Genomic DNA, 26,547 nt, shown 5'->3' on the forward strand with positions numbered 1-26,547 from the left:
GATTGTTCCTTCGAAGTCTTTCCTTGATGTCCCCTAACTTCGCCTCCCGGGACTTGCGGTCCAACCCATGGACATTTAGTGCTTCCTGAGTCCCTTCCACTCGTACAGTATTAAAACCCCTTATGGTACATTTTAGGATGTACCACTCTTTCTCTTTGTTCTCCTTTCTTTCCCTTCTCTATATCCTAATGTCTTGTTTTTTTTTCACCCCATACCTCTCTCTAGCCATCTGTCTTGTTCTTTCCTTTGTTCCTCCCCCTCTTTTTATCTCCCTTCCATGTGGGAAGGGAGAGGAAAAGGGGGGAGGAACAAAGAAAAGAACAAGAAAGATGGCTAGAGATGAATGGGATGAGCAGCAATGCTGGGGGGAGTTCTGATCAGCCAACTTAAGTGCTCTTGATCAAGGTCATCTGCTGAACTGAGAACTGTGGTGGGGACTTTCAATGGCAACTCTAATCACAGGCAGTGTTACTCACTGTGTCTCCGACTTTGTGGTGTCTTGTAGCAGCGACACCTATGCCGGAATCAGGAGCTAGGGTCTCCTCCAGCCCTTCCCACTTCACATTCCTCACCAGTCAGTTGACCTCTAGTCTCTGCCCCCCAGCCATGCCATAAACTGAATGGCCTTCTGCAAAGAGGCTGAGTGAGCAGTACGGGCTTCAGGAACAGCCCAAGTCATCATTCGACCCCCGAGGGAGGGCCCCGACCCCCAGGTTGAGAATCACTGGAGTAAATGCATCCAATATACAAACAGGTATTATCAGCAAAGGGCCCAACAGAAGAGTCCTGGTGGAATTTTGCACATATGCTGGGTATACAGAATATAGTTATTAATAGAGACACCTCCAGATGAATGTTGCAGCAAAGTTCAGTTGCAGGGGGTTCTTGAGGATGATCAAGGTTCAGCGTTCACCTTGGTGTCGGAAAACTGAAGACAAGATCTGCAGTGATAAGGAAACCTTCGAGCCATTACCTAACCAACCAGGAATGCAGCTCTTCTCACTGGAAGAAACTGTGGCGTGGCACTGAGACTCAGACTCACCTATCTACTCTGCCTCTTAGTCCATATAAGTTTCTAATCTGTCATGCAACCAAACCTCTAACCAGAGCCGATCCGCCCTATACGCTCACTACGCAAGCTGCGTAGGGCCCCGCAAATTACTCGAGGCCCTGCCTCCCCAGGGGCGGTGCCAGGTGGGTGTGCTCAAGCCTCCTCAAAAATTATTTAAGCACCCCCATAGCACCCCCAAAATCCACATGGTAGTATTTGCAGATGTTGGAGTTTTTTTTCCTTGCCTGCATCTTTTCTATTGCTGAAGCCGATGATCTTTAGACGCAGCACAGTCTAATTTCAGAAGTGGATGGATATCCACCTCTCTGCTGCCTCCTCAGCCAAAGGTGAAGACTGTACCTGCCGCCTTCCCCCAGCCCACCTTCTTTGATCTCTGAGAAGAGGAGATGTCGGCCCTCGGCAGCTGAAGAGAAAAGGTAGAGAGGACACAGCCTGCTATGGCTGGAGGACACATTCCTTAGCCCCAGCACTAAGGCCCCTTTCACACGGGGCAGGGGGAGGTGCGGTGGCGGCATAGCAGCAAGATTTTTATCGCCGCTATACCGTTGTATTTACTGTGATATTTAGCCACTAGCTGTGCGGTTTTAACCCCCACTAGCGGCCGAAAAAGGGTTAATAGTATTACCGCGGTTTCCCATTGATTTCAATGGGAAGGAGCGGTAAACATCCCTCTGGGCGGGATAAGTGCCTTTGCCCGCCCACCTCTCTGCGGCGATTGGAGCGTCTTTGAGAGACCCGCATATTTAAGATTGGTGGATAGCGTCGTGAGTGCGTACCACAGAGGGGGCTTATTGTGTCCCACGTGGTGTCTCTTGAGGAGTTTGGGTGGAAGGTGCTTACTATCTGTTCTTTCCTAAATTGGACCACACTCTTTTTTGGAACCTTTGCTTCTACCATACTGATTTTCTTCATGCCTTATTAAAGTGTAGACGTGGTGCTTTGGGCATCTACACTAGAACTGTCACTATCAGCACTGTTTGTGATTTTATTATTTGTGTATTCATGCTCTTATAATATTTATCTCTTTTATTATGTCTTCATTTTTTTAAACGGCTGCTCCCATCACCGTATTATACAGATCCTCTGTCATCTGCGGTCATCTGTTATTGGGTTATTGTAATAGTGTATATTCAGTGCTGGCGCTGGGAGGTGTGTTGTAGGCCTTCAATACATTTTTTGTTTTCTATTGCTTTTATTTTTTCCTAGCAGCCATGGATGCCTTGCAATTCCTTGATAACAGAAGTATAGATTTAGACAACATTTTTGCCGTCACTGAGCAGACATCCACACAAGTCAATTTTAATGTCATGTTGACCACCTTAGGTAACGTGCTGGAAAAACAGGTCCGTACTTGGTGGGACATTTGTACTTTTGAAAAATATGCAAAAGAAAAGATTATTACCAGAAGTTTACGTTGGGATGTCGCGCCACAAGATGGCCTTGATGACACTGACTCTGTGAACGAATGGTACAATTTCTTTGACAGTATGGGTGCTAAATTACAGGAACTTGTTCTCAAACGTAAGAGAAAGAAAATGGCTATTTTGGTAGCGAAAATTAACGAATTAAAAACACAGCTTGAGCCAATTAATGATACCCAACAGTTCACAGATTTTAACATCCGCATTGCTAAGAAACTTGAAAAAGTTGACAAGGAAACACAAAGGAAAAAAACAAAAAATTTCATAGGGATTTGGGTGATTTTCAGTCTAAAAAAGTCTATGCGTGGCAACAAGCTGGACAGAATGAAACTGAAGATGCAACACATATGGAAGACTCATCAGCGAATACGGCTGGGTTAACACCCATCCGGAATTCCATTCAACCTTTAAGGGCTGCCCCTGCACCCAAGCCCTTTAGAAATCAACTTATTCCTATCCAGTCTAATGGGAATCAGGCAAAAGGTAATACCACAAGGGTGACGCAGGGTCCTGTGCACCCAAGTACATCTAGTGATAGACAATATCACATCCCAGTTCAGAATCGGTTTGAACCATTATGGGATGATAGAAGCCGTCCACAATCCCCGAAACCTTTTTTAGGGAGAGGGAGGGAGGGACATGGACGAGGTCGGGGTGCCCCACATTGGAGGGGCCGACCCCCGTCATACCAGCAACAGACAACAGGCTATGCAGAGCAGCAATGGAGGGAACAGCCCCCCCTCGGGAACAGGATTATGTGTACTATCCCAACACAAGGTCAGACGAACAAGAGGGTGCAGATCGGGACAGAAAGTCCAAAAAAAGAAGGAGGGTCTAAGTAAAGGCGGTATTTTTAATTTAAGTAATACTGAACTAACCTCTAAAGAGACAAATATTTTGCACTTAGGTCTTAAGTGTGGACTTAAAAGACCTATTAATAAATTTGACGTATTTATTGACTTGCACAAATACGTACGCAAAATAAATATGAAAAAGTATTTTATTAACAAAAACTCAGACTCCTCATCTGGGATTTCTTCAATAGCACTGGATAGTGGCTTACGGAATAAGTCTCTTTTTAATCCTTTAAATAAAGGTAACCATCAGATAGAAGTCTTTAAAGGACTAGTTCTGAGGGATCTACGGCAGCTAGCCCCTCAAAAAAATGTCAATCCCCAGTACATTTTAGATGGTATCAAATCATTAGAAGAAAAAAATAATTTGATAATACGTCCTGCAGACAAAGGAGGTGGAGTAGTTGTCCTAGACAAAGTATTCTACGATAATCAGCTAACTGAAATGCTGAGTGACACCGGTACTTACGTCCTACTTGATAAGGATCCATCATCTCAATATGAGATAGATTTGAATAAACTCATCAATATGGGCTTTAAATCTGGAGTGTTGAATAATCGTGAGAAAAAATATCTGTTACCGAGTTCTAACAGAATTCCCACGATCTATACTCTCCCAAAGATTCATAAAAGTACCCAGTGTCCCCCGGGCCGACCCATTGTCAATGGGATTGGGTCGTTAACATCCCGGTTGGGCCAATACCTGGACCTCTACCTTCAGGTGAGTGTTATACACACTAGAGCCTATCTGAAGGACACAAAAAGTCTCTTACAGCTACTTCAGGAGATTAATCTGACAAACAAGGAGGAAGTATATCTTGTTACATCTGATGTTACATCACTTTACACGGTGATTCAGCATGACGACGCTCTCCTTGCGCTTAATTGGAGCTTAAGTCAACGTGAAGACATCTCTCATGACAAAAAGGTGTTTCTGAGAAACGCATTAGACTTTTGCCTAGGGCATAACTTTTTTTGGTATGGAGGTCAGTTTTACTCCCAATGCCGGGGAGTAGCTATGGGGGCTCGTTTTGCCCCTAGCATAGCTAATATGTTCATGGGTGAGTGGGAGGATAAAGTCATCTTTTCAGTCCCACGCCCCTCACTCCTGTTCTACAGGAGATACATAGATGACCTCCTGCTCATATGGGACGGCCCACTTACCTCGTTACAAACTTTCCTAGATGAGCTCAACTCCAACAATAACAATATTGTGCTTACTAGCACAATTAGCAAAGATAAAGTGAATTTTTTGGATTTGGAAATATCTAGGGTCGGTTCAGGACTATCTACAAAGGCCTTCTTTAAAGCTACAGATTCAAACAGCTATCTCCCTATGTGCAGTGGACACCACCCGATGTGGTTAAAAAATATTCCAAAAGGACAACTTACCCGAATAAGGAGGAACTGTACTAATACTACAGACTTCCTAGATCAGGCCGAAATCATAAAAGGAAAGTTCCTAGAGAAGGGCTATAAGAAAAAGGGGCTTGACACTATTATAAGTGAATTAGCCGCACAACCTAGAGAGATTTTTCGCGCAGATAGAACTGTTATCAGTCCATTGAACAATCATGAATGGAATTTCATATCAGGGTATCATGCTCAATATAGAGAAGTCGAGGCAATCTTTTCTGATCATTGGCATGTTTTGCTGATGGATAAAGTTCTAATGGCTGTATTGCTGGAAAAACCTGGCTTTATTTACAGAAAAGCCCAAAGTTTTGCTGATAAGCTGGTCCGTAAGGTACTTGACCCACCCAGTAGGCCATCGAGTTTTTGGGATTGCGATGGCTTTTTTGCATGTCGCAAGTGCAGGGCTTGTCGGGAGGCCAATCGGCCTTTGAAAGCAGTAAAGAAATTTACCTCAAGTGCTAACAATAAGGAATTTACCATTGGTGAATTCATCACATGCAACACCACGCATGTGGTGTATGCTCTCCAGTGCCCTTGTGGGCTGCTCTATATTGGGCGGACCAAACGCCAACTCAAGGTGCGCATCGGAGAGCATATTGCCAATATATTATTAGGGTATAAGGACCATAACGTTTCGCTCCATTTTAAATTGTTCCATAACCAAGACCCGAGTGGTCTAATGTTTTGGGGCGTGGATCACTTAAAACCTACATGGAGAGGAAGCAATTTGGTCAGAGATCTATCCAAGAGAGAAACCCAATGGATCTTCTCGGCCGATACCCTTGCCCCTAGGGGCCTTAATATCGAGCTGGACATCAATTGCTTCATTAGTGATTATTGACAGTATGATCCAAATGGCCATTCTGAGATCAGGGTGTTCCATTCACTGCCTCCCTTTATATTACCATTACTTATTATCTAGGTGGTTAGGTGCAATTTTCTTTCTATTATTAACCTGCCTTTTTTATTATGAGATTATATCGGTCTTCTGTTTTTAGTTGTGTTTTTCTGATCATGACCGAATTTTCGATGCAGGTTATATAGTTAATTATGGCCGCATCCTCCCTTCTTTGCAATATAAAGAGGATTTGTATGTTATATATCTTACTGCCACAAGATGGTGCTGGTAGGCTCTTATGGGCTGTGGTTTATTTATCATTTTGCAATATGTCATATATAGCTATAATGGGACTACTGTTTATTATTGAGTCACCCATACCTTGTAAATTGTTTTAGCTAATTCATATTTTATTCCTTATTAATGCATATGTTTTAAGTATATGTATATAGATATGATGTGTATCTGATATGCATACGTAATGAATTTTTATCTAATTATTTATTTGATGAAGTTATTATACTGTATGTGACTACATGTTATTAGGCGTTTACTTTTGTCATTATTGTATTATTCCTGAGTTACATTGTGGTGTTCATAATGGTTTTACAGCTCACTGTTATGTCTAGCTGCATTTCTATGTCCGTACGTCCCCTGACACTTTTTGCGTGTTGCCGTCGTGTGCGGCCGTTGTATGTGTCAGTATGGGACGTATGATGTATGGGGCTATTCCTCATTCGTCTCTATACGCCGTTGTTTACGAGTGAGTGGGCGGGATAAGTGCCTTTGCCCGCCCGCCTCTCTGCGGCGATTGGAGCGTCTTTGAGAGACCCGCATATTTAAGATTGGTGGATAGCGTTGTGAGGCCACGCCCTCTGTCGAAGTCCTATGACGAAACGCGTCAGGGCGTGGCTTCTCACGACGCTCATGAAGGGACGTTTGCGCTCCACCAGGGCCTCGGCTGGAACCGGAAGTTGCTAGTCTCCATGAGACTGAACCAGGACCAGTGCGACGCTTTACCTATCATTGAGGAGTTGGTTTAATTGGGAGTTCCCACACAGAGGTGCTTGATTACCATGCATGAAGGTTCATTATCAGTCTGGAGTTACACATACATCGCCCTGTATTATTTACTTTTTGGTGAGTGCGTACCCCAGAGGGGGCTTATTGTGTCCCACGTGGTGTCTCTTGAGGAGTTCGGGTGGAAGGTGCTTACTATCTGTTCTTTCCTAAATTGGACCACACTCTTTTTTGGAACCTTTGCTTCTACCATACTGATTTTCTTCATGCCTTATTGAAGTGTAGACGTGGTGCTTTGGGCATCTACACTAGAACTGTCACTATCAGCGCTGTTTGTGATTTTATTATTTGTGTATTCATGCTCTTATAATATTTATCTCTTTTATTAGGTATAGCAGCGCTATTTTTATCGCTAAACCGCCTGAAAAACGTGTCAGTATTAAAGTGGTTTAAGAAACAGTGAGTTGTGTTTGCCTGCACTGCTGCCAACATGGAGAGAACAAGCTGGTTTCTACAGTGTGGGAAGATTACCAGAGAACAAGATCGTTTATCTATCCTGTGTTCTGACACCTGCATTCCTCTCTGACAGCACAATTCATGATTCTTACAGAGACTCTGACAGGGAGAAAATATAGGATTTCTGAGTTATTCTTCTATCCATCCATCTATCCATCTACTCATCCATCTGCTCATCTATCTATCTATAGGGCTCCCATAGGGAAAATAGGATTTTTGTACTCACCGTAAAATCCTTTTCTCTGAAGTCCATGGACGGACACAGCTTACTTATACTCTTGACTGTAGGGTTATGTTCCGTCTATTAGGAGAGGACTAGGCAGACATGTTAATGGTTAAAAAACATGTAAACTATAGCAAAGCTGAAACAGCCATCCCCAGGGGGAGATCCCTCTGGTCATAACCCCTCACACTGCCCTGAGCAGCTCAGTTCATCAAAAAGCAGTACAAACGCAAAAAAGGAGGGGTAGGTGCTGTGTCCGTCCATGGACTTCAGAGAAAAGGTTTTTATGGTGAGTACAAAAATCCTGTTTTCTCTTTTGTCCTTCCTTATACTCTTGACTGTAGGGACGTCCCCAAGCAGTATCAGAAACGTAGGGTGGGAACAGCAATCAAAAACCAAACTTCACCCCAACACACTAGAGCTCCTCAACGGAGGAGATGCAACCTGAGGCCCCATACACACGAGAGGATCCATCCGCTGAAAAATCTCAGCGGATCGGTTTCAGCGGATAGATCCCCTGGTGTGTACGTTCCAGCGGATATTTATCCGCGGATATTTCCGATTTCCAGCAGATAAAAATTTGTAGACATGCTAACAAATCTATCTGCTGGAATCGGCTCCAGCGGATCGATCCGGTGGTCTGTACAGACTCACCGGATCGATCCGTCCGAACCAATCCCTCGCATGCGTCGTAATGATTCGGCGCATGCGTGGATATCCTTATATGACAGCGTCGCGCACGGCGCCGCGTCATCATCGCGGCGACGGCGCGACACGTCACCGCGATGGGAATTCGGCGCGGATTTTGATCCGATGGTGTGTACACTCCATCGGATCAAAATCCTCAGAGGATTTATCCGTGGATACGGTCCGGCGGACCGTATCCGCGGATCAATCCTATCGTGTGTACCAGGCCTTAAACTTCTGCCTGCAAAACTTTGCTGCCGAAGCAGGCATCAACCTTGTAAAACTTAGTGAAAGTGTGAACGGACGACCAGGTCGCCGCCTTACACACCTGTGAGACAGAAGCTTGATGTCGGAAATCCCAGGAAGCACCAATTTCCCTGGTAGAATGTGCCCTTTTACGGCGTAAGCCTGAATCACGATCTGTCTGATCCACCGAGAAATTGTGGCCGACGAGACTGCCAGGCCTTTCTTTGGACCAGACACTGATACGAACAGTGAGTCTGACCTCCGAAACGGAGCCGTAGCAGATACACCCGCAAAGCACGTACCACATCTAAGGAATGTAACGCAGCCTCTTTGGGATGCGACGGTCGAGGACATAAGGATGAAAGTCCTCATTTAGATGAAAAGCCGAAACCCCCTTCGGAAGAAATGAAGGCTGTGGACAAAGCACCGCTTTATCTCTATGGAGGACCAAGTAGGGGGACTTGCAAGACAAGGCTGCCAACTCAGAGACACGTCTGACAGATGTAATGGCCACTAGAAAGGCACCTATCTGAGAGAGCGTTAAGAGAGGAATTTCTCTGAAAAAGGAGGTTTCTGAAGCACCGAGAGCACCAGGTTCAAATCCCATGGAGGTGGTGGTGGTCGAACCGGAGGAGCCACATGTCAAACCCCTTGAACAAACGTACTTACCAGTGAGTGGGACACCAAGGGTCATTGAAAGAAAACAGCCAAAGCTGATTTCTAGAAACTGAATAGATATGTGGATGCCACCCCATCTCTTCACACGTAGAGATGTAAGCCTTCCACGTGTGATGGTAAATCTTCAGAGAAGAAGACTTTCGAGCCCTCGGCATGGTGGAAATTACTGAATCCATCAGGCCTCGGTCCTTCAGCACCTGGCTTTCAACAGCCATGTCGTTAAAGCCAGCGACTGTAAAGCAGGATGGAGAATGGGACCTTGCGACAGAAGGTCCTCACGCAATGGCAGTCACCACCAGGCGTACTAGGTGGGCGTACCAGGGACGCAGAGGCCAATCTGGAGCAATTAGGATCATTGGGACCCCCTCGGATTCCGCTCTGTGGAGCAGACGAGGAAGCAGTTTCAGTGGGGGAAATGCATATATCAGCCGATACTGTCCCCATGGGGCCACCAACGTGTCTGTCACATCCGCCCAAGGATCTTTTGACCTGGCCACGAACCCCAACACCTTCCAGTTGATTCGAGAACCCAGGAGATCCACGTCTGGCTCGCTCCATCTCAGGCAAAAGAGGGTGAATACCTCTGGGTGTAGTGACCACTCTCCTTGGTCCAGCGTCTGGTGACTTCGCTTGCCAGTTTTCTATGCCTGGAATGTACATGGCCGATAGAGCCGGCACGCTCCGTTCCACCCACCTCAGGATGTGAGCGACCTCTCCCGCTGCAGCCGAGCTTCTTGTTCCTCCTTGATGGTTGACATACGCCACCGCCATGGCGTTGTCCGACTGGATCCTGAACGGATGCCCATGTAGGCTCTGTGACCATGAGAAGAGGCACAGCCTGATCACTTGGAGTTCTAGGACATTGATCGGCAGGCGAGATTCTTCCTGTGTCGGCTGAACACCCCAGACTCCCTCCCAACCGGTCAGACTGTCGTCCGTCGTGATCACCGCCCAATGACAGGGAAGGAATGACTTTCCGGCATGAAGAGCCGGAGATCTCAACCACCAGACCAGGGAAGTCCTGACTAGGTGGCTCATCCGGATTTGACAATCCAGGGACCACAGAGACTTGTCCCATTTGGACAGGATCTCCTTCTGCAAGACTCGAGTGTGGAATTGAGCATACGGTACTGCCTCGAAGGAGGCTACCATGAGACCCAGGACTCATATGCAAAAGCGCAGTGACGACCAACACCAACAGCTTCACCTCCGTTTGAAGTGTCTGCAACTTTTCCAAAGACTCCAGGTGCTGAGTCGGTACCAACACCGGCTTCTGGAGGTTCAGTACCCAACAAAATTCCTGAAGGGTCTGACTGGCAATCGCCACATCTTCCTCTAATTCTGAGCTTGAAGCAGCTCTCAGAAGCAGATCGTACAAGTAGCCCACGATAGAAAATCCTTGCTGTCTCAGCAGGGCCAAAATCAGGGCAAGCACCTTGGTAAAAACCCTTGGAGCTGATGCCAGGCCAAAGGGAAAAGCCACAAATTGATAGTGGTCTTCCCCGACCGCAAATCGCAGAAACCTCTGATGCCCGACATATATGGGGACATGCAAGTATGCGTCCTTGATGTCCAAGGATACCAGAAAATCCTCCGGATGAAGTGCAGCGACCACAGAGCGAACTGATTCCATCCTGAACTTCCGAACCTTTACAAAGGCATTGAGAGCCTTGAGGTCCATGATTGGACAGACACCATCCTTCTTTGGGACTACAAACAGGTTTGAGTAGAAACCCTGAAACCTTTCCTGCAGTGGCACGTGTATGATCACCCTGCAGCTTAACAAGTCCTACACTGCCCCAAGCAGCCGAAAGAAAAGGAAGGTTTGAGGGAAAGAATCTGTTTGTACCCTGATGAAACCACTGGTCGGAAATCAGGGAGGTCCACCGAGCCGCAAACTCGTGCAGACGTCGCCACACCCGAGAGTTGGGCGGGGGCAAACCTTCATGCTGTCGCAGATTTGTCCGCAGGCTTGCGAACCCAGGGACGTTTTTGTCCCCCAGCTGGCCCTTTGTCCGCCTGAGGATGCCTGTTTGTGGGTCCTGACTGACAAGAATACCTCTTTTGCGCAGAAAAAGAGGGCCCTGGCCTGTGGCGTGGCTCTTTTCCTTTCTTAGACTGGGAGGAGGAGCATGATCTTACCCCCCGTGGCATCCTTTATGATGTCATCCAGGAAATGAACCAAATAGCCTTCCGCCCCGGAAGGGCAAATCCGCCAGAGCCTTCTTGGAAGCCTGGTCTGCAGACCAGACCTTATGCCAAATCAGACGCCACAGAACCACCACAGATACTGAGGCTCTGGAGATCAATGGAGCTGCATCCAGGGCTGCATCTCAGACATACTTGAGGCCTTGCACTAACTGGTCAGCCAGTTCCACGCAGCCTCTCCGGAGGCGCATGATGCTCTTCCAACTCCTGGTGCAATAGTCTTGCCCATTTAGTGTCTGTGACACCAGTGCCATAGCCATAATAGGCCATAATGCTGAACCCATCATAGAGAACATGGGCCGACCTACCGCTTCGGATCTCCTGTCAACAGGGTCCGTAAAGATTTAGAGTCAGAGCTATCCCCAAGAGATGGTGGGGGAGGGGGCGTTTTTTACCTCCCTTGTGCCAACACACCGCTTTCACCCTGACAACAAATGATTCCAAGATTGCCGACCAAGTGTCCACAGAGACCGCAGGAGCAGGGGCACCGGTTGCCACCACTGGAATGTCTGGGGAAGAAGTGCCAGCTTCTGACGCCATACTGACCCGCTCACCTGACCGCCCTCAGGGACTATAGTCAAGGTACAAGTGTACAAGTGCCGCCTCAGAAAAAGGAGCGCGAGCTACTAGAAAATGGCCGCCTGCTGTAGCTACCTGCGTCACAGCGTGGCTGCAAGAAAATGGCCACCAGCTGCAGTGTAATAGCAACAGCGCGGCCAAAAGAAAATGGCGCCTATTTAAGAAAAACGGCGCCAAGGATATGATGTGGACGAGAAGGCCAGAAAAAATGCAGCAGCCCCAGAGCGGAGGACCCCCCATAGCAGACCACCCACACAGAGAGCGGACCCCCGCAGCCCCTGGCCAGGATAGAGAAATCACCCCACAAGCACCCAGGTCAGTCACAGCAGGCCCATGTATGGGGAGGAGGGGAGGAATGGGAGGAGAAGAAGAGGGAGGACCCGAGACCCCCAAATCGACCCCCCCTAGGAAGCCTAGCTGTTCCATCCTGCTCAGACTGTAGGAAAGTACTTACCCGTCCATGCGAGAAGTGTCGGTGCGTTCCTGACAGACCCACTTCCGAGCAGTACAGAGTAGCTGCCGGCCACGGCCCACTGTGACACAGACAGCAAGCAGCCTGGTCATATGTGAGCCCCGGAGCAAAAAGCTCACCGGCCACCCCGGAGCAATGGGGTTCGTCGTGGCCGACCCAGCGCGTAGATAAGGCCTGCTCACACTCGATAGCCGGACTGAGGGGACTACAAGGATCTATATTATCCAGCCTGTCACCCAGCCGGCAGTTGATAAAAGATCTCAGAATCAAAAAAAATAAATAAAAAATAAATAAATAAATTGAAATCTTTTAAAAATAAAAAGTTCCTCAGGACCATGAGCCCATAAGGGAGCCAGGTCCTTCTCTGCTAGGCAGAGATGCTCAGGGCACTGTGAAGGCTTATGACCAGAGGGACTGCCCCCTGGGCGGGGCTTTTTCAGCTTTGCTAAAGTTTACATGTTTTTAACCATTAACATGTCTGCCTAGTCCTCTCCTAATAGACAGAACATAACCCTATAGTCAAGAGTATAAGGAAGCTATGTCCGTCCATGGATGAAAGAGAAACATTGATTTTCACACGTCTTGCGACATGAGCTCCCAATGTCGGAGCGTTTGTCGCACGGGTATGAACCTGTCCTTACAATACTATGAGGAGAAAGTTACTCAGATTGGATCAGCTGTGCACATTAACCAGTTTATAACTTCAGCTTGCTCAGCTAGGCTTTGAAAATGTGCATGGTTACCATGAACAGCTGCTCCAGATTCTGTCTACCCCAGTCTTAGAAAATGCACTTCTTAATGTATTATTCTTTATTGCTGCATTCTTCATAAAGGCTTAATTGGAGCAAAGCACACCATGAAAAGTAGCTTTGTGAAGTACAGTATGTTACTGGGATGGCAAGCACATTATGTTACGGTTCTGAACAAAGTTTCCAGAAATGAACAGGCTGAAATGACTTATTTGGTTTTTACATGTACTCCTCTCTCTGAATTACCCCAATATGATTATGTGTCATGAAGTGTGCCCCAGTCTGTACTTACTGATCATTATGCTGTAGAGCACACATAGTTTTTTGTTCAAACTCTTTCACCTTTACTTCTGCCTTGTGCACATCTTCAGTTTGAACTGCTCTTTTCTTCATTCCAGCTATCTCTGATAGTAAAACCTGTTAAGTTAAAAGCCGATTTATATTAAAGTTATTGTAAAGCTTTCCTTTTTTATATATACAGTATATAAAATATACAACATGTTATACTTACAATGGTTTTGCAGCCCAAATCCTCTCCTCTTCTGGTGTTTCCCCTGTCGGTGCTTCCCACCCCCCTCCTCCCCACACACATACACGCTCATTGGTTGATTCCATCTATTGCTCTCTGCCCCCCTTCCCCCTATAATCAGCTTATCACTTTGGGGTTTAGGTTTTGAAGAAGGAGCTATGAAGCATTCAAATCACGTCACCACCTCCTTGCTGATGTCACTTCCGGCCCTTGCATTCCACGGTGGTTCTGGAAGTGCGTGGCCATCTTGCTCCCACGGGCCCTCGTTTCCACAGCTGCTGGTCTGCACAGAGACAGGAAACACCATCCCAGGAGCATTTATATTTCTATCTCCCCCCCCCCCAACCTGGAACCTGGAAACAACAGGTTTTTTACCTTAATGCGTAGAATGCATTAGGGCAGAAAAAAATAACCTTTTAGGCAGCTGCAGCTAGCACAATCACGTGCCTGCTTGTCAGTAAGTTAGGAAGAGCGGATCTAGCTAAACTCAATACACTGTATAAATATATATACAATACCTTGGATGCATATACAGTATATCCTCTACACACTGTAACTCAAACTGACTAGCCTGCCTGCCTGCCTGCTCTATCTACCTGCAATAAATGACACTCTCTCTCTCTGTCTTAACCACCGCAACACACTACACAAGGCCGACTTGCAGGCGGCCTTTTATGGTGTGGGGCGGTACTAAACCCCCTGAGCCATAATTGGCCAAAGTCACCCTGGCTTTGGCCAATTATGGCTCTCCGTTTTTTGCAAGCTGTGATTGGCCAAGCATGCGGATCATAGTGCATGCTTGGCCAATCATCAGCAAGCAATGCACTGCGATGCTGCAGTGAATTATGGGCCGTGACACGCCACTTGAATTTGGCGCGAACGGCCTATAAAGTTCGTAATTCGACGAATAGTCGAACATACGTTGTTCGACTCAAACACGAAGCTCATCCCTACTTGACACTTTCAGACCATCAGGTTTTTTTTCTGCCTGGGGGGGCTTCACTGCCCATTACTCAAATCTTGCCTTCTTCCATCAATTAGTCTGGCACAAATCTAATTGATGAAATCGATCATGCTTCGTGATGTTGATAATCCCACCAATGTATCATTTGAAAGTTTCAAAAAACCTTCATCTAAATTTCTTCCCCCTAGAATAAACCCTAATGCCTCTCTTATTTTGAAACAGGTGACTCAGGATATCAAAAAGGGAGAAAGAAAGGCGCCTTTCTTTCTCCCTTTTTGTCTTCTATCAGGATTCCCTGATTCCATGAAGGGCAGCAAGGCCTCTGTTACTACGGGTTTTTTTGACATCTAAGGAGAACTGTATGTAGACATTTGACCAATTATCAAGGATCCCACTTGTGCGCAGGAGTTTGTGTTTTTTGTCAGTATTCGACTCAGGATATCAACAAGCTCTCAGTCAGGAATCCCTCCAATACTAATTTTTCGAAAGACCAGAAATAGGCTCTATGGCCCAGATTCACAAAGCACTTATCAGATCTTTGGGAATACATACATACACCTGATCCCAAGATCCCAACTTTTTATAACGCCCGAAATTGCATAAAATCCCTACAAATCCAACAGGCAGACCCATAGTTTCTGACAATGAGGGACTGACTGACAATCTGCGTCAAGTTATTGATGCATATCTTCAGCCACACTGCTGGTAATACCATACCTCATGCTCACAGCTTCCATCCTTACCTTTTTTCATAAAAGACACAATTAATTTCCTTCAGGTTATTGACAATCTTTCAATTCCGGACAATGCCTACCTCGTCACAATTGACGTGGAGTCATTGTAGAGAGAGAGAGAGAGAGACTTGTAAAGCGCAACACATGCGAACTGAATCGCCTCTGGGCGCTGTATCCATTTCATGGGTAAGGAACCCCTTGACCTCAGAAGAGATGGGTTTTAATCTTTCTCCTGAAGGCCAAGTCGTCCGACTCCAGTCGGATGGTGGTTGGTAGTGCATTCCACAGGCGAGGTCCCTGGACTGCAAATCTTCGATCCCCTTTGAACTTGTATCTGGCTTTGGGTATCTGGAGAATGTTTTGATTGGTGGATCGCAGAATGCGATTGGGGTTATGGGCTTTTATTTTTTCGCATAGATATTGGGGGGCGTTGCCTTGAATACACTTATGTATTAGGCAGAGTGCCTTGAAAGTGATTCTGTCATTTACTGGCAACCAATGAAGGGATCTCAGTGAAGGTGATTCCCATGTTTTTTTCCCAGTCACTAGTCGAGCGGACGTATTTTGAACGACTTGCAGACGAGTGATTTGGTATTTGGGGAGTCCTAGATAGAGGGCATTTGCGTAGTCGAGTCTGGAATTGATGATTGTTCCCACCACGACTGCAATGTCCTCTTTCGGGATAAAGGGCGTGAGTCTGCATAGTAGGCGCAGCAGATGGTGGGATCCGCTGACTACTGACCCTATTTGTGCATCCATTGTCATGTAGGTATCGAAAATGACTCCGAGACCTTTGACTTTAGTGCTAGGGGTGATAGTTTTACCCAGAATGGGTGGGGGAGTCCATGTTGACGCGGGGTGATTTTTCCGGTTAGCGTGAAACAGGAGAAGTTCTGTTTTCGAACCATTGAGTTTAAGATAACTGTTTGTCATCCAGTTATCTATTAGAGTGAGGCATTTCTCTAGTCCAAGAGAATGATCCTTTTTGTTGCAGATGCGGAAATACAGTTGTGTGTCATCTGCATAGGAGTGGTAAAGTAACTTCTGGTTACTGAGGATTTCAAAGAGAGGGCGAAGATAGATATTAAACAATACGGGCGATAAGGGAGATCCCTGAGGGACTCCGCATGACACCGTACGTTTTTCAGAAGTGAAAGACCCCAGTTTCACTATTTGTGATCGGTTTTCCAAGAAGGAGGAGAACCAGGGTAAAACACCTTCAGCGACTCCGGCTACTTCAGCTAGCCTAGCCAGTAGTAGTCCGTGGTCTACAGTGTCAAAAGCCGCGCTTAGGTCCAGCAGTATCAGGAGACAAGATTCTCCTTCGTCTGCGGCCTCTAGAGCGTGACCCGGAAGCCTGATTGAAACGAATCGAGTAATTTATGGGTGTCTAAATGCAGTTAGTAAAGAGAATTTGGAAACAACTGCGCTAAGGTAAAGTCAAAAATCAGATTAATAAGCAGCAATTAAATTGTATATAAACAAAATTGTAAAGGAAAAAAAAGGGGGATAATTGCGCTAAACCAAATAATATAAATATATCAAACAAATCAATTTAGGCTTCTGCCTAAGTGCATGTGCTATATATATATATATAATAACACTCTAATGTACAAACAATATTGTTTGTACATTAGAGTGTTATTATATATATATATATAGCACATGCACTTAGGCAGAAGCCTAAATTGATTTGTTTGATATATTTATATTATTTGGTTTAGCGCAATTATCCCCCTTTTTTTTCGTCTAAATGCAGTTGCAGCTGTTGTACAACTACTTTCTCCATTACCTTGGAGAAGACATTTAGAGCTGTTATGGGCCTCTGGTTGTTTGGGTCTTTGGGGTCGAGGGTAGTTTTTTTTAGAATTGGTTTTATTGTACCTTGTTTTAGCAAGGTGGGCACCATGCCCTCCTTGAATGATTGGTTAATGAGCTGCGTGATAGATGGTGCCAGTATATCGGCACTTTCTTTCAGCAGTTTTGTGGGGATGATATCATTGGGTGCTGTGCTATTACGCAGAGTCCCGATGATGTTTTTAGTGGCATTGATGGAAATGGGTTTTAGAGTGAATTTTGGTGATTGCGGCGGATTTATGTGGGTATTAGGTTTGTGATTTGGGGGGGAGTTGGTGACGGTTCCATTTTGCTGAATACTTTCACGGATTTTTTCAATTTTATTAATGAAATAATCCGATAATTCGTTGCAAAATTCTTGTGAATCAGAATTGGGGGCCTCTAAACAAGCAGGATTCATAGTCTGAGTGACCAGCTTGAAGAGTTCTCGGGGGGCGGTTAAGGGCATTTGCGATGATGTTGGAGAAATGATTTTTTTTGGCCGTGAAGATTTCTTTGTGATATTTCTTTGTTATTATCTTGTAAATGGTGTGGTTTTTATCTGAAGAGAACCTTTTCCACGCAGCTTATGCTCTTCTACGCTCTTGCTTTAGCAACGTCAGCTGGTCATTAAACCAGCTGGAGTTGTTTTTCCGGATGCAAGTTTTGAGTTTTGGTGCTACTAAGTCAGCTGACTGTAGTAGCGCCTTGTTGATGGCGTCAAGTGTTTCTGTGGCTGTTAGTTTTTGTTGGGTTGTTTTTATTTTGTTCCCTAGTGTTGTTTTGAAGAGTTCCGAGTGGAGCTTCTTCTGAGATCTAGTCCAGTGAGTTGTCACCGGTTTTGTCGTTTTTTTTGGGCTGGCATTTTTGGTGATTGTGAATTTGATGGCATAGTGATCGGTCCATGGTTGCGGCTCATTTCCCAGGATTTAAATTTCCAAATCTTGTTTGAAAATGAGATCGAGCGTATGGCCTGAGGCATGAGTGGAGCCTTGTATTAGTTGCTGCAGACCTAATCCTTCCAGATGGTCGATGCAGGCGTTGGCTACGGGGTCCAGCGAGGAGTTGGCCCAGAGGTTGAAATCCCCAAGCACCAAAAGGTGTTTGATGTTTAGGGTATATGTGGAGATGAATTCTGTCAATGACGTGAGAAGGTGCGTTTTTGGGCCTGGTGGTCTATAGCAAAGTAGCATATGGACCGTATCTTGGGGATTTGTTTGCAGCTGCAGAGTGAGGGTTTCCATGAATGGAAGCGAGTTTTGAAGGACTGGTTTGGTGATTGAGAGGTGAGTCTTGAGGATCACCGCCAGGCCCCCCCCTCTTTGCCCCACTCTGTTCTGCATTTGAATGCGATAATTTGCTGGCACCAATTCTGTTAGAATGGTGTTGCAGTCGGCTGTGAGCCAGCTTTCTGTGATGAAGAGGCAGTCTAGATCGTGTTGAAGGATGAAATCATAGATGAATAAGTCAAGTGGCTATTGACGATACGCGTGGGGGAGAAGCCAAGTGACGCGATCGACAGTCGACGGTCGAATCCGTCCTTCTGAGGAGATCGTAGCACTGAGCGGCGTTCAATGACTGATTGCAGTTGAGTCCAATTGATAAACAGCGCTAAATAAATTGGATAAAGTCCAAATCCTCATAAAGGTCCAAAGAGAGAAGTAAGAGTTCTAGGGTCATAAGTGATCCTAGGACAGATAATGTAGTGCACCCTACACCAATTCCTAGTCTTCACCTCGAACGTGGGTCACTCTCCCCCTCCGGGGTTCAAACTCACCAGAAAATATATCAGATAAAGCCTTGAACAGCAATTCCTCTTACTCAAACTTTCATCATCTCTCCCAGGACAGCAGGGGTTAATTTCAATTAGGGCACATAAAAAACAAAAGGTACTGAAATAGTGTAATCCTGTTTAATTAAATGCCCCCCTAAAAAGTACAATCCCGCTTCAAATGCACGTACAATAAAAACACTTGTCATAAACATGTAAGGAATCAAAAAGGGTTCACCGCTATCCTCCGGACATAGGGGCTGCGTGCGTGCTGAACAGCACTAAGCAGATAGGACCTGTCTGGTCAGCGGTGGAACGCAATTCCCTTCCTGGTTACGCCGTTGTAGCCACGCGCTGACGCGTTTCGTCACTTCCGACTTCGACAGAGGGCGTGGCCCTGTTCAAGGCTTTATCTGATATATTTTCTGGTGAGTTTGAACCCCGGAGGGGGAGAGTGACCCACGTTCGAGGTGAAGACTAGGAATTGGTGTAGGGTGCACTACATTATCTGTCCTAGGATCACTTATCACCCTAGAACTCTTACTTCTCTCTTTGGACCTTTATGAGGATTTGGACTTTATCCAATTTATTTAGCGCTGTTTATCAATTGGACTCTTCTGTTCTATGGTTTTGATACATTGTTTCATGTTTTAAATGGTTCTCCATTTATTTTAACAGCTGCTGTTATAAATAGACCCATTATACCTTGTGGGATTATCTTAGTTTTTTTTTCTATTTTTTTTTTTTTCTGTAATACATATTCCTATTAGACATTACTCACCAGCAGTTGATACATTGTTCCTTGGCGCCGGAAAGTGCATTGCAGGCCACATATATATATTTTTATATATTTTTTTGCACCTTTCTTCTATATATATATATATATATATATATATATATATATATATATATATATATATATATGCTCCCTCTCTTTCCACATTCAGCCAGTGAAGTCCATGCTGTCAACCAATGCTGGATGCGAGTATGAAAAAGCCCTTTTTTCTTTCAACAAATCTAAACTTTGAATGTCCTTCTACAGCTTGTCTTTTCCTTGTTTGACCATAGGGCTTTATAGGAGATTGTGCTCCTTTTGCTGCAGTTATTTACCATCCAGCTCTAATATTTTGTGGCCTCTTATTTTTTCATTAGGTATGTTTCATTTGTGCATTGTTAGACTTGATACACTTTATTGGATGTTTGTTTTAAATGTATACAATACTACATCAATCCTGACTCTTATAATTAATAACAAATTTCTATAAAATCTATAAATTATAATAATTTGCAAAACATGTTATGGATTAGCTAAATAGTGTCCCTATGCTTTGAATCAATTCAGTGAATGCAAGCAAGCCGACTCTGTTGCCTTCTTCTTGATAGCCATTGATCTTCTGTGAGCCTTGAGGTCTGAGTTGGGCTGAAACCTGTGTGGTCTGTACCACTGAGCCATTACCTGTCGGTTTGGACATCCAGTCACGTTCATATCTTTGTATGTGTATTATACTTGCTTTGAATGTCATATGAAAATAATAAAATCATGTACAATCTGGTAAAATTTTATATAAATTTCATTATGCATTTTCTTTTGCTTTTTTGATGTATGTAGGATTGCTTCCACTTCCTTATTCCCTGATGAAGTCTTTATATAAGTTGAAATGCATTGGATTGACTTGGTGGATATCTAAGTTATTCAAATAATTTTTATGTATCCCTGTGGTATATATACCGTATACTTACCAAAAATATGTAGAAGAATACGCCTAAACTGAGGGAAAAAAAATGTTTTATATATATTTTTGGGGGATATTTATTATAGCAAAAAGTAAAAAATATTGCATTTTTTTAAAAATTGTCGCTCCTTTTTTTGTTTATAGCGCAAAAAAATAAAAACCGCAGAGATGATCAAATACCACCAAAAGAAAGCTCTATTTGTGGGGAAAAAAAGGACGCCAATTCTGTTTGGGAGCCACGCAGTTGTCAGTTAAAGCGACGCAGTGCCGAATCGCAAAAAGGGGCCTGGTCCTTTACCTGCATTTTGGTCCGGGTCTTAAGTGGTTAACAGAAGTCAATGCAAGTCATGTTGAATTTGCACCAAAGTAGTGGAGGAACCTTTTTCTAAGTCAAAGCGACTTGAGTCGCATTGATTAGAATGCTTCCATTGTTATTAATGGGGCGCAACTTGTAATGTGACTTTGAACTCTCAAGTCGCATTAGTCGTGACAGCGTGACTTTATCCAATTTTTGTTGCATATTTCAATAAACAAGCAAAAAATTAATATTGTATAAGCAATTACCTCATGCTGCAGTGGTGACTGAGAATCCAGGAGATAATTTACATATAATTCATATGCATTCTATAAAAAAAACAACAACAACATTAGTTTCAAAAATATTATTAAAAATGTATAGCTGAGAAGTAGAGCTTGAAGCCAAAAGTACAAACAAATGGCAACCACCCCAACCTACTGTGGCCTTTGCAGAGGAAAAGGAAAGGGCGACGCATATCAAAAAAACAACAACAAAAATTCCAGCTCACTTACCAACCAGCCTGCAACCAACCACATTTTCCTGTATAACAGTTCACGTTAAAACTAGTGGTTTAGATATAATGATAAATCACTGTTTTTGCTCATTCCTTTGTGTGAATTTCAGCTAAAGCTTCTGAGCTTTTTAAACAATCAGCTTTTTACAGCAAAAATAAATAACTAAAAATGCTAAGAAAACAAAATAAAGCTTCACCTGTTGGCTCACAAGAGAATAAAATATGCATTATTTCATATTTAAAAATAAATAAAAAGCTAATTTAAATAGTTATTTTCATATTCCTAACTATTGTACATAGAAGGCATACATTCTAAACCACTATACATTCTTTTAAAATAAGCCAGAGGGAAACACAGTCAATTAGTATAGTTGGGGTAGTCTAACCAATTAGGGACAAATCCACAAAAGAGATACTCCGGCGTAAGCCGTCGTATCTCTGGTTATAACTTTGGAACTGATCCTCAGAAGCAGTTTTCCAAAGTTAGGCAGAAGATCCGACATCTGTAAGGGACTTACACTGCCGGATCTTAGGATGCAGTACCGCATCCGCCACTGGGGGCATTTCGAGTCGAAATGCCTCTTCTGGTATGCAAATTAGCACTTAGGGCGATCCACAAAGCTTTTGTGCTTCGTTTTTTCGCCGTAAGTTTTAGTTTGTCAAGTGTAAAACTAGGGCTGCTTTTACAAAGTGTAAAGTTAGTAACACCATGTAAAAGCACATTCAAGCGACGGCATTTGGTATGCATTCCCGAGGGAGAACTCCACGGCAATTTGTAAAATCAAAACCGGCATGGGTTCCCCCCCAGGAGCATACCAGGCCCTTAGGTCTGTTATGGGTTGTAAGGAGACCCCCCCTCCGCCGAAAAATCGACGTAGGGGGTCCCCCTACAATCCATACCAGACCCGTATCCAAAGCACGCTACCCGGCCGGTCAGGAAAGGGAGTGGGGACGAGCGAGCGCCCCCCCCCTCCTGAGCCGTGCCAGGCCGCATGCCCTCAACATGGGGGGGGTTGGGTGCTCTGGGGCAGGGGGGCGCACTGCGGGCCCCCCCACCCAGAGCACCCTGTCCCCATGTTGATGAGGACAGGACCTCTTCCCGACAACCCTTGCCGTTGGTTGTCGGGGTCTGCGGGAGGGGGCTTATCGGAATCTGGGAGTCCCCTCAAATAAGGGGGCCCCCAGATACCGGCCCCCCACCCTAAGTGAATGGATATGGGGTACATCGTACCCCTACCCATTCACCTGTAGGCAAAAAGTAAAAGTTAGTAAACACACAACACAAGGGTTTTTAAAATAATTTATTATTCTGCTCCGGAAGGCCCCCCCTGTCTTCTTTATTAGCTCTATTACCAGGGGGGGCTTCTTCTTCCACTCTCCGGGGGTCTTCTTCCACTCTCCGGGGGGGGTTTCTTCTTCCGCTCTCCGGGGGGGGCTTCTCCGCTCTCCGGGGGTCTTCTTCTCTCTTCGCCGCTCTCCGCTGTTGACTCGGCGAACCTCGGTTCTTCTCCAGCTGTCCGGTGCCTTCTTCTTCAGCGCTGGCTGCCTGCTATCTTTGTGTGTTAGCTCAATTACTAACAGGCAGCCGGCGCGGTCTTCTGTGACGTCAGGTTCTTCTTCTCCCCTCTTCCGATGTTGCCTCGTCGCCTCTTGTCACTGTAATGATGGAAGCGCGCCTTGCATCCCATTTATATAGGCATCACCGTCCCATCATGCTCCGGCAGGTACCCACGTGGTGGGTGCCTACCCACGTGCACCCACCACGTGGGTACCTACCGGAGCATGATGGGACGGTGATGCCTATATAAATGGGATGCAAGGCGCGCTTCCATCATTACAGTGACAAGAGGCGACGAGGCAACATCGGAAGAGGGGAGAAGAAGAACCTGACGTCACAGAAGACCGCGCCGGCTGCCTGTTAGTAATTGAGCTAACACACAAAGATAGCAGGCAGCCAGCGCTGAAGAAGAAGGCACCGGACAGCTGGAGAAGAACCGGAGTTCGCCGAGTCAACAGCGGAGAGCGGCGAAGAGAGAAGAAGACCCCCGGAGAGCGGAGAAGCCCCCCCCCGGAGAGCGGAAGAAGAAACCCCCCCCGGAGAGTGGAAGAAGACCCCCGGAGAGTGGAAGAAGACCCCCGGAGAGTGGAAGAAGAAGCCCCCCCTGGTAATAGAGCTAATAAAGAAGACAGGGGGGGCCTTCCGGAGCAGAATAATAAATTATTTTAAAAACCCTTGTGTTGTGTGTTTACTAACTTTTACTTTTTGCCTACAGGTGAATGGGTAGGGGTACGATGTACCCCATATCCATTCACTTAGGGTGGGGGGCCGGTATCTGGGGGCCCCCTTATTTGAGGGGACTCCCAGATTCCGATAAGCATCCGCACGCAGACCCCGACAACCAACGGCAAGGGTTGTCGGGAAGAGGTCCTGTCCTCATCAACATGGGGACAGGGTGCTCTGGGGTGGGGGGGCCCGCAGTGCGCCCCCCTGCCCCAGAGCACCCAACCCCCCCATGTTGAGGGCATGCGGCCTGGCATGGCTCAGGAGGGGGGGCGCTCGCTCATCCCCACTCCCTTCCTGACCGGCCGGGTAGCGTGCTTTGGATACGGGTCTGGTATGGATTGTAGGGGGACCCCCTACGTCGAATTTTCGGCGGAGGGGGGGTCTCCTTACAACCCATAACAGACCTAAGGGCCTGGTATGCTCCTGGGGGGGGGGAACCCATGCCGGTTTTTTCTTTGAAAATTGGCATGGAGTTCTCCCTCTCAGGAATTCATGCTGAGCGACGCTGTCATTTTTTTTATAATTATTTGTTTACCCGGCGCGTAGATTTGTTTCACCCGTCGCAACTTTAGTGTCCCGTCGCAATCCACAAAGCCGCCCGGCGTCAATTACGTTCGCGCGCTGCACGTCGGGAAAATTACGTCACACGCATGCGCAGTACGGCCGGCGCAGGAGCGCGCCTCATTTAAATTTTAAACGCCCCCCGGAGAGGAGGACCGCCTTGCGACGGCGGCACTTAAGTTACACGGCCTGAAATTTATAGGTAAGTGCTTTGTGGATCAGGCACTTAGGTAGAAACTTTAAGTCAGTGTAACTTAACTGCTGAAAGTTAAGTTACGCCGCCTGGCTGAGGATTTGGCCCTTAATTCTTAAGCCCTTGTTCATACTGCCATGGCTTCAAAAGTCACGCGATTTTGAATCCCTGTGCGACTTCATCAGGGCTTGCATAGGACGTCTTTACCAGAAGTCAATGCAAGTCATGTTGAAGTCGCACCAAAGTAATTTACATATAATTCATATGCATTCTAATAAAAACAACACTAGTTACAAAAAGATTATTAAAAATATATAGCAGAGTAGAGCTTAAAGCCAAAAGTACAAACGAATGGCAACCACCCCAACCTATAATTGGTAATTTTTTTTTAACCAAAAATATGCAGAAGAATATATATCGGCCTAAACTGATGAATAAATTAGTTTTTATATATATATTGTAAGGGGTTAGCTCGGTAGCGGGGGTATGTGACACTCTGGATGGGTTCACTACACACGGAACTTATACAGAAAGGCACTCGAAGACGGTTGAAAACAAAGATTTTGGTTTATTCTTCCATCTTGCTGGAAACAAGTGCAAGCATCAAAACAACATAAACATAATCAAACATAAAATAAACCCTGGCCACTTTGGGCGTCTACCTTCCACACAGGAACCTATCTACGGAGTCTAGCACAGCCTACTGCTGGGTAGACACTGCTGACCATACAGCAGAAAACAAAAGTCTTTTTGATTTTTATCACACAGAAAAATCAATAGCACCTCACCTCTTCAGAAATATTTCAGCCCACTGCACTCCTTCACTCAGAAAGCCTTAGGATGCAGCAATCAGTAGTAATCCTCTGGATTACTTATAGAGGCATTAATGGCCTCATTCTGAACAGCTGAAGTTTTTTCAACGCCCTTAAACCTTTCTGGCTACTTCTGCAGCCGACACCCAATAATAATTGGTGTATTGTCTAAACAAGGGAGAAATGTATCTCCCGTCTGTGACAACACCCACAGATTTACCTCACTTCCTGTCACAGTATATATATATATATATATATATATATATATATATATATATATATGTACATGTGCGGACCTTACTGCATACATATGTATGTTTATATATGTATGCGTATATGCGTATGTACAGTATATAGGTTTATGTGTGTATATAGGCGTGTGTGTCTGTATATATATATATATATATATATATATATATATATATATATGTGTGTATGTATGTGTGTGCCTAGATTCCAGTATGTGACAACACCCACAGATTTACCTGACTTCCTGTCATATACCCCCCTCTTGTTTCAACCCTAGGGTTGGGACACAGGTTGCCAGGCAGGCATGCACTCGGGACAACCCATCTGCATTCCCCATTTTAGCACCGTGCGATGCGTTACCACAAAACTAAATTCCTGGAGGGCCAGGAACCACCTATTTATTCTCCTATCGGTCTCTTTGTTTTGTGCCATCCACTTCAATGGGGCATCATCCGTCACCAGTTAAAACTGTCTACCCATGAGGTAGTACCGGAGAGAATCCAAAGCCCATTTCACCGCCAAACACTCTTTTTCAATGGTGGCATAATTCTCCTCATGGGCCTTCAACTTTCGGCTGAGGTACAAAACAGGGTGTTCCTTCCCCTTGATAATCTGGGACAGCAGCTCCTAATCCCACATTTGACGCATCTGTCTGAACCACAAAGTCCCATGAAAAATCAGGCGAATTTAAAACTGGCTGACTACATAAGGCCTGTCATAAGGCCTGTTTTAAAGCCTGAAAAGCTGTTTCTGCTTTGGGAGTCCATTTGGTCATTACAGACTCCTTCCCTTTGGTCAAATTGGTCAGGGGAGCAGCCTGTGAGGCAAAATGGGGGATAAAGCGGCGATAATAGCCCGCGATCCCCAAAAATGCACAAACCTGTTTTATGTTGGTGGGATGTGGCCAATCCTGAATAGCCTCAACTTTGTTTATTTGGGGCTTGATTAGACCTCTTCCAATGGTATACCCCAGATACTTCGCCTCTTCTAGCCCAAGGGTACATTTGTTTGGATTGGCTGTAAACCCGGCTTTCCAGATGGAATCCAACACAGCCTGAACTTTTGGCAAGTTTGATTCCCAATCCTCACT

General features: G+C 45.4%; 1 protein-coding gene across 1 annotated transcript in view; it reads right to left on the bottom strand.

The window, feature by feature from the left end:
* C4H6orf118 (chromosome 4 C6orf118 homolog) overlaps positions 1-26,547 on the bottom strand; it is a 219,362-nt gene that overhangs the window by 111,362 nt on the left and 81,453 nt on the right. The window contains exons 4-5 of the mRNA XM_040350632.1: positions 21,111-21,170; positions 13,272-13,396 (exon numbers count right to left, since the gene is read on the bottom strand). Of these exons, the coding sequence (XP_040206566.1) occupies positions 13,272-13,396; positions 21,111-21,170 (185 nt within the window). The remainder of the gene's footprint in view (positions 1-13,271; positions 13,397-21,110; positions 21,171-26,547) is intronic.

This window comes from Rana temporaria, chromosome 4 (genome assembly GCF_905171775.1).
Source record: "Rana temporaria chromosome 4, aRanTem1.1, whole genome shotgun sequence".
Lineage (NCBI taxonomy): Eukaryota > Metazoa > Chordata > Amphibia > Anura > Ranidae > Rana > Rana temporaria.